Source organism: Galeopterus variegatus, unplaced genomic scaffold (assembly GCF_000696425.1).
Source record: "Galeopterus variegatus unplaced genomic scaffold, G_variegatus-3.0.2 Scaffold5088, whole genome shotgun sequence".
NCBI classification, from domain to species: domain Eukaryota; kingdom Metazoa; phylum Chordata; class Mammalia; order Dermoptera; family Cynocephalidae; genus Galeopterus; species Galeopterus variegatus.
Window position 1 is genome coordinate 154,132 of NW_007731199.1, and position 12,947 is coordinate 167,078.

The 12,947-nt window shown below is 34.5% G+C and overlaps 1 protein-coding gene across 2 annotated transcripts in view; it reads left to right on the top strand.

Annotated features, from left to right (window-relative positions):
- The window catches only part of EPB41L5 (erythrocyte membrane protein band 4.1 like 5), a 58,326-nt gene extending 51,894 nt beyond the window's left edge, over positions 1–6,432 (top strand). For both annotated transcript variants that reach the window (XM_008588893.1, XM_008588894.1), the window contains exons 12-14: positions 3,884–4,053; positions 5,096–5,202; positions 6,391–6,432. In XM_008588893.1, coding sequence (XP_008587115.1) covers positions 3,884–4,053; positions 5,096–5,202; positions 6,391–6,422 — 309 coding nt within the window. In that variant the 3' untranslated portion in view covers positions 6,423–6,432. The remainder of the gene's footprint in view (positions 1–3,883; positions 4,054–5,095; positions 5,203–6,390) is intronic.
- Positions 6,433–12,947: the final 6,515 nt, after the last annotated feature.

A 12,947-nucleotide genomic window follows, 5' to 3' on the forward strand; every position in this document is an offset into this window, starting at 1 on the left:
AAAAAAAAAAAAAATCTCCCTTAATGTTTTCTACCAGGTATAGTCCTCCCAAGGGTAACAATTCTCCTGACTTTAACACCATAGATTAGTTTTTGCCTGTCTCTTGAAATTTATGTAAATGGAATCTGACAGAATGTTCTCTGTGTGTCTGGCTTGTTTATTTCAACATTGTATTTGTGAGCTTCAGTCATGTAGAGAGTAGTTGTAGTTGGCTCATTCTTATTGATATATAGTTTTCCATTTTATGAATAGAGCACAATTATTTGTTCATTCCATTGTTGCTGGATATGTGCATTGTTTTCAGTTAGCTACTAAAAAGAGTGCTGTTCTGAACACTAGGGTATGCATGTGTTTCACTTTCGTAGATACTGCCAAATTGTTTTTTCAAGGTGTTTATATAAGTTTGCACTCCCACCAGCAATGTATGAGAATTCCATCTGTTTTTTGGGTTTTTGGCAATGTTTCGTATTCTGTCATTTTCATTTTAGTCATTCTGGTGGATAGAAGAATCATTTTGTGGGTTAGATTTGCATTCCCCTGATGACTACTGTGGTTTAGCACTTATTTATGTATTTATTGGATGTTTNAGGTGTTTATATAAGTTTGCACTCCCACCAGCAATGTATGAGAATTCCATCTGTTTTTTGGGGGGTTTTTGGCAATGTTTCGTATTCTGTCATTTTCATTTTAGTCATTCTGGTGGATAGAAGAATCATTTTGTGGGTTAAATTTGCATTCCCCTGATGACTACTGTGGTTTAGCACTTATTTATGTATTTATTGGATGTTTGGATATTTTCTTTAATGAAATGCTTGTTCAAGTCTTTTATTTATTTTTCTATTAGGCTGTGTGCCTTTTTCTCATTGAAAAAATTTAAAAAATATTCTGCATATTCTTTGTCAGATATATGTGTTGCAAGTATCTTCTGCTCCTTGACTTGCCTTTTGACTCTTAATAGTGTTCTTTTAATGAATAGAAGCTTTCAATTTTAATGTAGTACAGATTATAAGTATTTTCCTCTAGGGTCAGTACATTTTGTGTCTTAAAATTTAAGAATCTTTGTCTATATCAAGGTAATGAAGAAACTATGTAGAGAGTTAAAGATATTTTAAAATTATTTTAAATTATAAAACATTTCAAATAAACTGAGAAGTACAAAAAAATTAAGACATATACATTTTTTTACTTGTGATCTAGATTTAACGTTTCTTATATTTTGCTTCTGATCTTTTTTAGAAATAGATAAAATTATGTGTGCATATGTGTGTGTGTGTATATACAGACACACACATATATAAAAATAAATAATACAGCTAAGGTCTAATGCCCCACCTAGTCTCTTTCTTCCTCATACCTGGCCACTATTTTTGGAGGGTATTATTTTCATTATATTTTATAACTTTTTTCAAATGTAAACATATCATAATACATGGTAGAATTTAAAAATTTACATAAATCATATATATTTGCAGCTTGCTTGTTTTATCTAAACACGTATAGCTATGTAAATTTAGCTATTCATTTTAACCTATATATGGTATTCTGTAGTGAATAAACAGTAGCTCATTGTGAAGGAGAAAGGAAAAGGCATGGAAAACCTGTTAAACGAAATAATAATGGAAAACTTCCCAGGTATAGGGAGAGACATGGACCTTCAGATCCAGGAGGCTCAAGGATCCCCAAATATATTCAACCCATAAAGATACTCTCCAAGTCACATTATAGTCAAACTGGCAAAGCTCAAAGACAAAAAGAGAATCTTAAAAGAAGCAAGAGAGAGGCATCAAGTCACCTGTGAGGGAGCCCCTATCAGACCAACATCAGACTTCTTAACAGAAACTCTATAGACCAGAAGAGAATGGGATGATATGCTCAAAGTACTAAAAGAAAAAAACTGCCAGCCAAGAAACCCAACAAGGCTATCCTTCAGAAATGAGAGAAAAACAGTGTATTTTACAGACAAGCAAAAACTGTGAGAGTTCACCACCACATGACTAGCCCTACAAGAAATCCCGCATCAGGAATCTGCAAAACAATAATTACTACCATGAATACACAAGAAAGAACAAAATCCATCTTGACCCGTAGATCAAAAATCCAAATGAGAAAGAGAAAGGAACTTAACACCACAAAAAACCATAATGACAATGTGATAATGCTCCTGCTTTATTTCTCATTTTAGTAATTTCAGTCTTCTCTATTTTTTCCCTCTTCGCCAGTCTAGAGAAAGGTTTGCAAATTTTGTTAGTCTTTTTAAAGAATCAATTTTGGTTTTGTCGATTTTCTCTATTGTTTTTAATCCCCTATTTCATATATTTCTGTTGTAATCTTTGTTATTTCCTGCTTATATTTGCTTTTGGTTTAATTTGCTCTTCTTTTTCTGTTTTCTTAAGGAAGAAGTTTACATTACTGATTTGACATTTTTCTTGTTTTTAATATAAGTGTTTACAAGTATCAATTTTCATCAAAGCACTGCATGAGCCCTGCATCCTATAAATTGTATGTTGTGCTTTGGTTTTTATCTCAAAGTACTCTCTAATTTCCCTGTGATTTTTCTTTTTACCCATTGTTTAATTAGGAGAATGTTGTTTAATTTCCACACATTTATAAGTTTTCTAAATTTTCTTCTGCTATAGTGGTCAGAAAACATATTTTCTATGATCTTAGTCTTCACAGATGTATCAAGACTTGTTTTGTGGCCAAAAAAAAAAAACCCAAATAAAACAAAACTACATTTTACATTTTGTAATGATAAATATGCCGACTGTCCTCATTTCGTCATCACATAGTAGACAAATACTGATAGTAAACTCTGTACCCCACAAATATGTATAATCGTTTCAATTAAAAAAATTTTTTTGGATGAAAAATACAAAAAAACCCACAATAGCTCATTCATTCATTAATCTTTTACTCGGTTATCTCTCTGTATAGTTTTTAAATATGCTATTATTTACTTGGCCATTTCTTTTTTTGACAGTTAGGGTTTGTGCCCATTTTTACTATTGCAAATGACACTGAAGAGAACATCTTTTTGTATAACTTTTGGTGTTTAAAAAATAATTTTCCCTAGAGAGGCTCTATAACTTAGTTGTTACATGTGTAGATTCTGGAGGCATACTGCCTAGTTTCGTTTCTGATTTTCTATCTTAACTAGTTTTATGAACTTGGGTTTAATTTCTTTGAGCCTCAGTTTCCTTATCTATGAAATGGGACTAATGAGAGTAACTACTCAATGCGGTAATTGTGTGAAATCCTTAGAAAATTTCATAAGAATATTAACTATTATAATTAGACTCCTAGGAGTATAGTTACCAGGACAAAAAAAATATGAACATTTTTAAGGCTGTTGATACATGTTGCCAGATTTTATATGATCCTTTAATTATAATTATGCACTTAGTCCAAAGAATGGCAGATTAAGCCTCATTTTATGTGTCTCTGAAAAATGAGATCGTATAAATAGAGGGGACAGTCTTAGGAATAATTTTATATCAGCTGAGAAAATGAGCAGCTTGATTTCAACTCTGCCATTATGTAGATAGAATAAAGAGTGTCTGAATTTCAGGGAGCAAAGTAGATTCTTTATTATCTGCTTCTTGGTATTGCTGTGGTTGTACAGTTGTGCACTGCATAATTACGTTTTGGTTATATATGATAGTGGTTGGAGGAATAGGCTATACGGTATAGGCTAGGCGTGTAGTAGGTTTGTATAAATATACTCTATGATGTTTGCACAATAACAGAATTGCCTAACAATGCATTTCTCAGAACATTATCTCTATTGTTAAGTGACGCGTGACTGTATTTGTATCTCAAAAATGGGGGTTGGGGCTGTCTGACCTAACAACCACCCCTTTTTTTATGTTGCTTTCTTTTTCAGGGCAAAGAGCAGGAGCATACATTTGTCTTTAGACTGGATCATCCAAAAGCATGCAAGCATTTATGGAAATGTGCTGTGGAGCATCATGCCTTTTTCCGCCTCCGAGGCCCTGTCCAGAAGAGTTCACATCGATCAGGATTTATTCGACTAGGATCACGATTTAGATACAGGTTGATTTTAATATGTGCTTTCTATATCTGTCATTCTTGAATTGAGGTCAAAAACATTAGGCCATCCCTCTTATTTTACAGATGTGAAAAACTAAGTCCTGGAGAAATAAAGTGGTTTGTGAAAGTCTTCCATTGGCCAAAAGAAGAAAGAAAAAAATGATATTGTTATTGGTTTTAATTTCTTGAGTAGATGGGAAAACATAGTAATTGTGTAATGGATTTTACATCCCTTTTGACATTTACTTTATATATTGACCATCTCCCAATTTAAATCCAGGCTTTATGGATTTTTGATCCAACAGCTGGATACCATACAGAGAAAGGCTATCTTGCCCTGACCGGGATAATCTGGGTAATATTTGTGGTCCTTTATAAACCTGAAGCTTTATTCTTATAGAATCCTCGTTGTTGGTCATAAGTTAGAAATGTTTTGGTTTATTGGAGAGTAATTATTGGTTGTGAGTTTTAAGCATGATGTGGAAATCAGTGTGATTTAAAGAGGGAATGGGTCGTACCAATAATGTGGCAAGTTGATTGTGTGGACTTCATGCAAAAGAGCTTCTATTCTACCTACATTTGAAGTGGAGAGGCATTTTTTTTTTTTTTTTTTTTTACAGAATTTAAATGGAAATCAAGGAGAGCAGGACAGTAATTTAAAAAAATATTTCAGGAAAATTATTCTGAAAAATATATCATAATTAGAAAAAGTAACTGAAAATCTTATTGTAATTACACACTTTACGTTGAGTGTGCATGGGGAGTAGAGGGGAGTTCTGTAAAAGCATGGATACTATAAACTTATTTAATATGTCCTTAGGTGATAATGCATGCTTAAGGAAAAAAACCGGTATAACCTGTTGCTTATTTCACAAAAGGCTAAAGAGTGAAAGAAAGATATGGTAAAGAAAGACATCAAGACTAGTAGTAGTGGTTCTTTCAGGATGATTCTTTTAAGGAGAACCTTAACAGAATTTCTCTGAATGTGTATCTGATTACTGTAGCCCTCAAATCTTCTTATTCCTGTATGCCTCATTTATTTTAGTGGGAAAACTGAGTATCAGACCACAAAAACCAATAAAGCAAGAAGATCAACATCCTTTGAAAGAAGGCCCAGCAAACGATATTCTCGACGAACTCTACAAATGAAAGGTGAAGTGCAGCCTTGTTTCAAAGGACTATTATTCCTTGACAACCAACCAAGTGCTGGTATTTTTTTACTTGAGGGGAAGATACCTGGATCTCTTTAGGTCTATTCCAGTCAACTAAAGTACTCTTCTGGCATAAGCAGTTTCATAAGATACACAAGGAAAAATTGCCTATATTGTTAGCTGAGATTAAACTTTACATCAATCCCAATTCAGATGGTATTCTGAAATTGTGTTCAGTTTTTGTATTGACTATTTTAGTGTTTCTGTGGAGCAACATTTTCTCTTCCTTCTTCACTTACAGATCTCGTTCATAATAAAACATCTCTTAAACCCCTTAGGAATTTAAAAAAAAAACCATTGGCATGTGATGAATAAATTTTAAGTTAAAATTATTTTTCCTTTTTCTAATTTATATTTATTTTTGTGGGGTACAGTGTGTTGTTTCAATATGTACATATAGGTAAAAATTATTTCATATTGTGTTATAATACTAAGGACTCTTGTTAAATGTAGTTTTTAAATTTAATCATCAATATGTATCATAAATAGACATTTCCAAATTCATAAATGTTACTTACTGTTTAAGATACTTCAATTATGTAAGAAAAAGCATGGTTTATTTTGACAGATAAATCAAAACTTGTCTTTGATTTCAAGTCTGAATTTGTATTAAAATACAGATTGAATTTTAAGTATATCCTTAATGTCAGGGTTGTCAACAGTTGTCCATAAACAATTGCCATGATGTGATATTTGGCAGTATTGTAAAAAACAAACACTTGATTTCTATTTGTAGTTTTTGGTGTGGCTATAAATTAAATGATATATAGCTATAAATGAAACTGTTTCAATTCGTGATGGTTTAAAACCTTTAAGTTACCTCTTGTTTTCCGCTGACAGCAATTCAGGATTGGTCATTTCACTATAGGAGGTTTGCAGATGGTTCTGTTTTAAAGGAAGGGATGTATGCTTATTTAATTGCTTTATTTAAAAATGCAAATAATTGCTGTTATTTCCTTTAATAGTCTGAGCCCCAGAACACTTTTGTGAACTGAAGGTTTTTAAATCTATGGTTAGGAAACATGGCTTATAAAGCAATTAATTAGTCAAAGTTTTACTTTGATGAATAGTGAAACAATTTATCATATAAGATGAGACTAATGAGATGTTATCTTTTTTCTTCTGTCAGCAAGTATAACAAAACCTGAGGAACTCAGGTGAGTAATGTCTTGCAATTTAGGAATTGATATAGATTGTTTTTGAATTTATGTAGTTGCTGTCATTAATTTTTAAAAAATATGTATTTTGGGGTTGTTTTTTTTTGTGACCGGTAAGGGGATCGGAATCCTTGGTTTGGTGTCGCCCGCACTGCACTCAGCCAGTGAGCGCACCGGCCATCCCTATATAGGATCCGAACCCGCGGCGGGAGCGCCACTGCGCTCCCTGCGCCACTCTCCCGAGTGAGCCACGGGGTGGGCCCAAAAAAATATTTTTTGAAGACATGTCAAAGTATCAAGTTGAACCTAGGCATTGGGGATGCAGCAGGGAACAAATAAACATGTAATAACTGATAAAACTGACATGAAGAAAAATAACACAATTTAAAGAAACAGTGGGATGAGGGTGGATATGCTATTCATAATGAGAATGACTGACATTTGTTATTTTCAAGTGACAGGATATAAAGATGAATAAATTATGGTTCTTGCACACAAGGAGCTCAAAGAACAAAGGCTGATTTATAAATAAGCAATTTTTTTTTTTGTCTTTTTTTTTTTTTTCGTGTCCGGCAACGGACTGCAACCCTCAGTGTCGCGCCCGCACCGGACCGGGACCGGCAACAGGATCGCAACCCTCGGTGCTGCGCCCACCCCTCGCTCAGCCAGTGAGCAGGAACCGGTCGGTATGTGGGATCCGACCCCTCGGCGGGAGCGCCACCACGCTTCCCAAGCGGCGCACTGTAGCAGTGCGCCACCGGGTCGGCCCTAAATAAGCAATTTTATTCCTGGGATAAATCCCACCTGGTCGTGGTGTGTTATCCTTTTTTATTTTATATTGCTGGATTTGATTTGCTAGTATTTTGTTTTGGATTTGTTTGTCTATATTTATCAGAGATATTGGTCTGTAGTTTTCTGGTAATGTCTTTGTCTGGTTTTGTTATCAGTGATACTTGCTTCACAGAATGAGTTGGTAAATGTTCCTTCCTCTTTTGTTTTTTGGGAAAATTTGTAAAGAATCGTATGAATTCTTCTTTAAATGTATGGTCAGTTTTACCATTAAAGCCATCTGCCTGGACTTTCTCGATATGAAGTTTTAAAATTTTTAATTCAGTCTTGTTATAGATCTATTCAGATTTTCTTTTTCATCTTGAATCACTTTGAGATTTTGTGTCTTTCTAGAATTTGTCCATTTTATGTAAGTGATCTAATTTGTTGGTGTATAGTTTGTATTGGTCCCCTTTCCTTTTTATTTCTATAAGGTTAGTAGTGATGTACGCTTATTCGTTTCTGATTTTAGTGATTTGAATTTTTCTTTTTTCCACTTGTTCAGTTTAGCTAAATGTCTGTCAGTTTATTGGCCTTTTCAAATAGAACCAGCTTTTGCTTTCATTGATTTTTCTATTTTTTGATTTTATTAATTTTTGCTCTAATCTATGTTATTACCTTCCTTCTACTTGCTTTAGGTTTGGTTTGCTCGTTTTCTGGTATCTAAGGTGGAAGATTAGGTTATTTACTTGAGATCTTTATTTTATTTTTTGGTGGCCCGCTGGTACAGGGATCCAAACCTTTGACCTTGGTGTTATAATACCACTCTCTAACCAACTGATCTAACTGCTGGTCTTAGATCTTTATTCTATTTTAACATTGTATTTACAGCTGTAAATTTCCTTTCAAGCACTGCTTTAGTTACATTCAAAAGGTTTTGGTATGTTGTGTTTTTATTTTTTGTTCATCCCAAATTATTTTCTGATTTCTCTTGTGATTTGTTCTTTGACCTGTTGGTTACTTAGGAGCGTGTTGCTGAATATTTTATTCTTTCTTCTGTGTTCTTCTAATTCTGTTCCATGATAGTTGTAGAACATACTTTGTATGACTTTGATTCCTTTAAATTTATTGAGAATTGTTTTGTGGCCTACCATGTGATTCATCCTGGAAAATGGTCTGTGTGTACTTGAAAAAAATGTATTCTGCTGTTTTTGAGTGGAGTGTTCTATAGATGTTCTGTTAGGTCTAGTTAGTTCAAGTCTTCTATTTCACTATTCATCTTTTTCCTAGTTTTATCTATTATTAACAGTAGGCTATTGGAGTCTACAAGTATTGTTATTCAGTTTTCTGTTTCTTCCTTCAGTTCTTCAAGTTTTTGTTTCATGTATGTTGGGGATTTTTATGTAAAAATATGTTTATAATTGTTTTGTTTTGTGTGTATGTCTGGCCGGTTTTAGGATTTGAACCTGTGACCTTGCTGTTACAAGGCTGTGCTCTAACCAGCTGAGCTAACTGGCCAGCCCCTGTAATTGTTGTATTATCCATTTATCGTGATAAAATGTTCTTCTTTATCTCTAGTACCTTTTTTTTGTTTTAAAGTCTGTTTTGTGTGATATAAGTATTGCTAGCCCAATTTTCTTATGGTTGTTTTTGCATGTTATAACTTTTTTAAAAATCAAATTTGGGAAGTTTCTTCAAATACTCTATGCCCCTTTCTTTTGTTCTCTCCTTGTGCAACTCCCATTACATGTTATTACACTTGATGGTGTCCCACAGGCCTCCGAGTCTCTGTTCATTTTTCTCCCTCCCTCCCTCCCTCCCTCCCTCTCTCCCTCCCTCCCTCTCTCTCCCTTCCTCCCCCCTAATTTTTCTCAGACTAAATAATCTCACTTGATCTATTTTCAAGTTTACTGATTCTTTTTCCTGCTCAGATCTGCTGTGGAACCCGTAGAGAATTTTTCGTTTCAGTTACTATATTTTCAACTCCAGAATTTCTACTTGATTCTTTTTTATAATTTCTGTTTGTGTACTGATGCTCTCTATTTGGTGAGACATTGTTTGCATACTTTCCTTTATTTCTTTAGCTATGGTTTCCTTAGTTCTTGAACATGTTTAAAATATCTGATTTAGCCTGGCCAGTTAGCTCAGTGGTTAGAGTGCAGTCTTTTAACACCAAGGTCATGGGTTTGGAACCCCTTGCCAGCCCGCCACCAAGAAAAAAAAAAAAAAAGAATCAAAATTGCTGATTTAAAGTCTAGAGAGCTGGAGGAGTATTAGGTCCATTTTCTTGGCTTCACCAAACAGTAGAGCTGCCACCACCACATTAAGTTTGGGCAGAGAAGAACAGGGGAGCAGATTATGGCTCAGATACCACAGACTCAGCTCTTACTAAAATTTAGTAAAAGTTTTTGAATAAATGTTTCTGTACTTGATGTATGCCTCTGTGATAATTTCAGAGACTTTTAATGATTTTTTAACAATAATTTTCACCAAATAAGTGTTTCTTTTGCTGGGGAGAAGGTCTGCTTTTGTGTTCAAGTGCCCATATTGAAAGTCTTGCTTCTGATGACTCCATTAATTTTAATAGTGTATACAATGTATAGTCACATGTAATGCTTCACAGCAATTGGCATATATTAGAGTCTTCTGGAATACCGGTTAAAGAATCAGATTTAGATCATACCCACAAATCTAGTTTTTTAAAAAATTTGTGTGTACTCCTATATGGCAGATGTATGACTAGAGCTTTTTCAAAAGAAGTTGGTCTCAAGTGACAGAACTATTGCATAAAGGGAAAAAAAAAAAGGAGTTGTTTTTAGGTACTGAGTATGGTGAGCCTCACCTTGAGATGTCCTATTCAGTTTTTTTCACTTAGAAAGCTATTAAAGCCAGGATGTGATTAGTGATTCACTGCAAAAGCATCTGCTTTTTGAACAAGGACTTTCCATAAGTTTCTATAGCTATCAGTAGAGCAAATGAACAGAGCAGGGAGAAAATGAGGGATTCTCTCCATCATGAAATTTTCATTAGGTGAAAAACAAAATTATGTACCTTTTCTGGGCTGTACAGCTTTATTTTCCTTGGAGTTATTCATAAGAAAAATTTTGGAGAAATATTAGAGGTGTTCTGTGTTTTTTAAGCTATTATGTTTATTTAATGGATCATGTCTTGCTTTCCTGAAAGGGAGACTGGGACAGAATACTAGAGCTTAAAATCAGGAATGAGTACCTGGTGAAGTAAGCAAAAATGTAAACTAAGTATTCAGGCAGTGATGTGTAGTTGAAAAATACAGCTTCTATAAAAGGTTCTCCTTTAAGATATTCTGAAATACACATTTCTGAACAAAAAGTAAGTATGAATATATAGTTTTTTTCCTTAGAATTAAGATAATTTAGGGGCCGGCCCGGTGGCGTACTGCTACAGTGTGCTGCTTGGGAGCGCAGTGGCGCTCCCACCAAGGGTTCGGATCCCACATACAGACCGGTTCCTGCTCACTGGCTGAGCGAGGTGCGGGAGCAACACCGAGGGTTGCGATCCCGTTGCTGGTCCCGGTCCGGTATGGGCGCGACACTGAGGGTTGCGATCCGTTGCCGGACATGAAAAAAGACAAAAAGGAAAAAAAAAAAGAATTAAGATAATTTAACTTTAATGGCTAAATTTTATTGTGTCTTCATTAGTAATGCTTCTGGGTCTGGAAAACAGCAGAAATGGGATACTTAAGAAATGATACTTTCTTGTTGTTGAAGAATAGGCTTTTAGAAATGCAATGCAGAGCAGGACCCAACTCTCCTGAAGGTTATTGAGTGCCCCTCATAACAGTGCATGAGAGAACCTGAGCTTGGACCAGCATGTGTACCCTTTCACTCTTGCCCTTGCAGTTCTGTTTGCATGAACGGTTTTGTTCCAGTGAACCGTTTGAAAAGGCACAACTATTTGACCTAAGAAGACTCTTGACTTCGTACTTTGCAGTTTTGTAAAATGCCTATTTGAGTAAGAGGTTTTTAAATGACTGATGTCAGTCATTTTCTTTGTACTATTTTGTCTGCTAACTACTTCCTTGTAAGTCTTGATTAATATAAAATATCTTAAGAAGAGGTGACATTTTAAAGAATAGTTGTCATTTCAGTACTAGTATATTTTATACAGGCTCAATGGGCAGTCTTGAAGACAGGAAAGAGAGGAATAGAAGAAAAGCAAAAGGGGGATCAGTTATTGCATTTAGTCTCTTAAAGGGGGAAACTTGGACTAGGTCAGTAATGAGAAGTAATTCTTTCAGTAATTCATATTTGTGGAGGTGAAACAATATGTATAATCACGATAAAATAGTGCTTTCTAGTTTGTTTAGTACCTGAAATCTAATGAGTTTCTGTGGCGATGTCAACGTTTTGGTCAGCTTTCTGTGTAAGCAGTTCTTTCTTCATGGTGGTGGGTCAACAGTGATTGGTGATCATTTTCAGTCTTTGCTGTATATTTCAAATTATTGAAAATAGTAAGTTATCAGTCAATATCACTTATTTAAGTACTTTTTCTCATGTTATTCATATTGTATTCATCACCTACTAAAGTTATTCTTAGTTAAAAGAAGAGCTTCAGAGAGTAACCATGGGACCATAGACCAGTGAGCCTAACTTTTGTACCAAGCAGGCTGGATGAGATTTCACTAATGTTTAGGATTGCGGGTTACTTAAACCAATATAATGTATTCTGGAAAGAATAGTATGGTTAGTAAAAGGAAATCGTGCTTGACAAGTACATTCTTTGCAATTGCCTTGGCAATTTATCTATACTAAACAGTATTTTTTTTTTTAAGTTTTTTTATTGATTTTATTTATCACTGTTCTTTGTACTTTGCTAATATTAATTCATTTAATCCTCCTAACAGTCTCATGCAAAGGAAGAACCTGAGGTGCAGAGAGCAGAGCTAGTAGCACAAGCTTGGGTTTGAACCCAGACAGTGGTAGTGCAAGTTCTGGTTTAACTTGTAACTGAGATGTAGTTCATAAAAAATAGGATATAAAATGGGTTCACTCCTCATCACCCAGTCTTTTAGAAACGCTTCTTAATTCTTGAGTTCTTTTTTTGATCCTTTACTTGTTTATCTGGTTGGCTTTTACCATCTGGTAGTTTTTGTTTTGCTGTCACCCTCCCTTAGAAAGGCTTTTTGTCTGTTTCCTTTTACAAGGATGACATCTTGGTTGGAATATTGCTATCGGGAAGTCTGTGTCAACCTGATACTGGCAGTGATTTGCTTTTAAATTTCTTTGAGGTACCTGAAGTATTTTTCCCTTGTTTTTAAAGATCAGTAACTTAACCATAAGAGATTGAATGTGTTTAAATCTGTATCTCATTTTCCTGGAACACAGTGCTGCCATTAAATCTGTAGATTATTTTCTGACTTTTAAGGAATTTTCTTCTTATCACTTTGAATACATTTTCTTTTACGTGAGTTGAATTCTTAACTACAGGGATGCCAATTAGTCTTACGTTCGAATGAAGTTAGCAAACTTTTATTTTTCTCATTTTGTTGTGGTAATATCTCATCTTTTTTTTTTTTTTTTTTTTTTTTTTTCCTACTCTGTAGTTTTATTATAGGTTTTTTTCATTTGTTTGTTTTAAGTGCTTTTTGGGGTGGAGTGGGAGGGCAGTGGGTACAGCCTAAATGAAGACATATTTATAAATCATTTGGAGGGGATGGTATGCGCAGAAATTTCAAATATACTAAGGCCTTGAGTTTTAAAATGCTGAGCTATTGGGCCGGCCC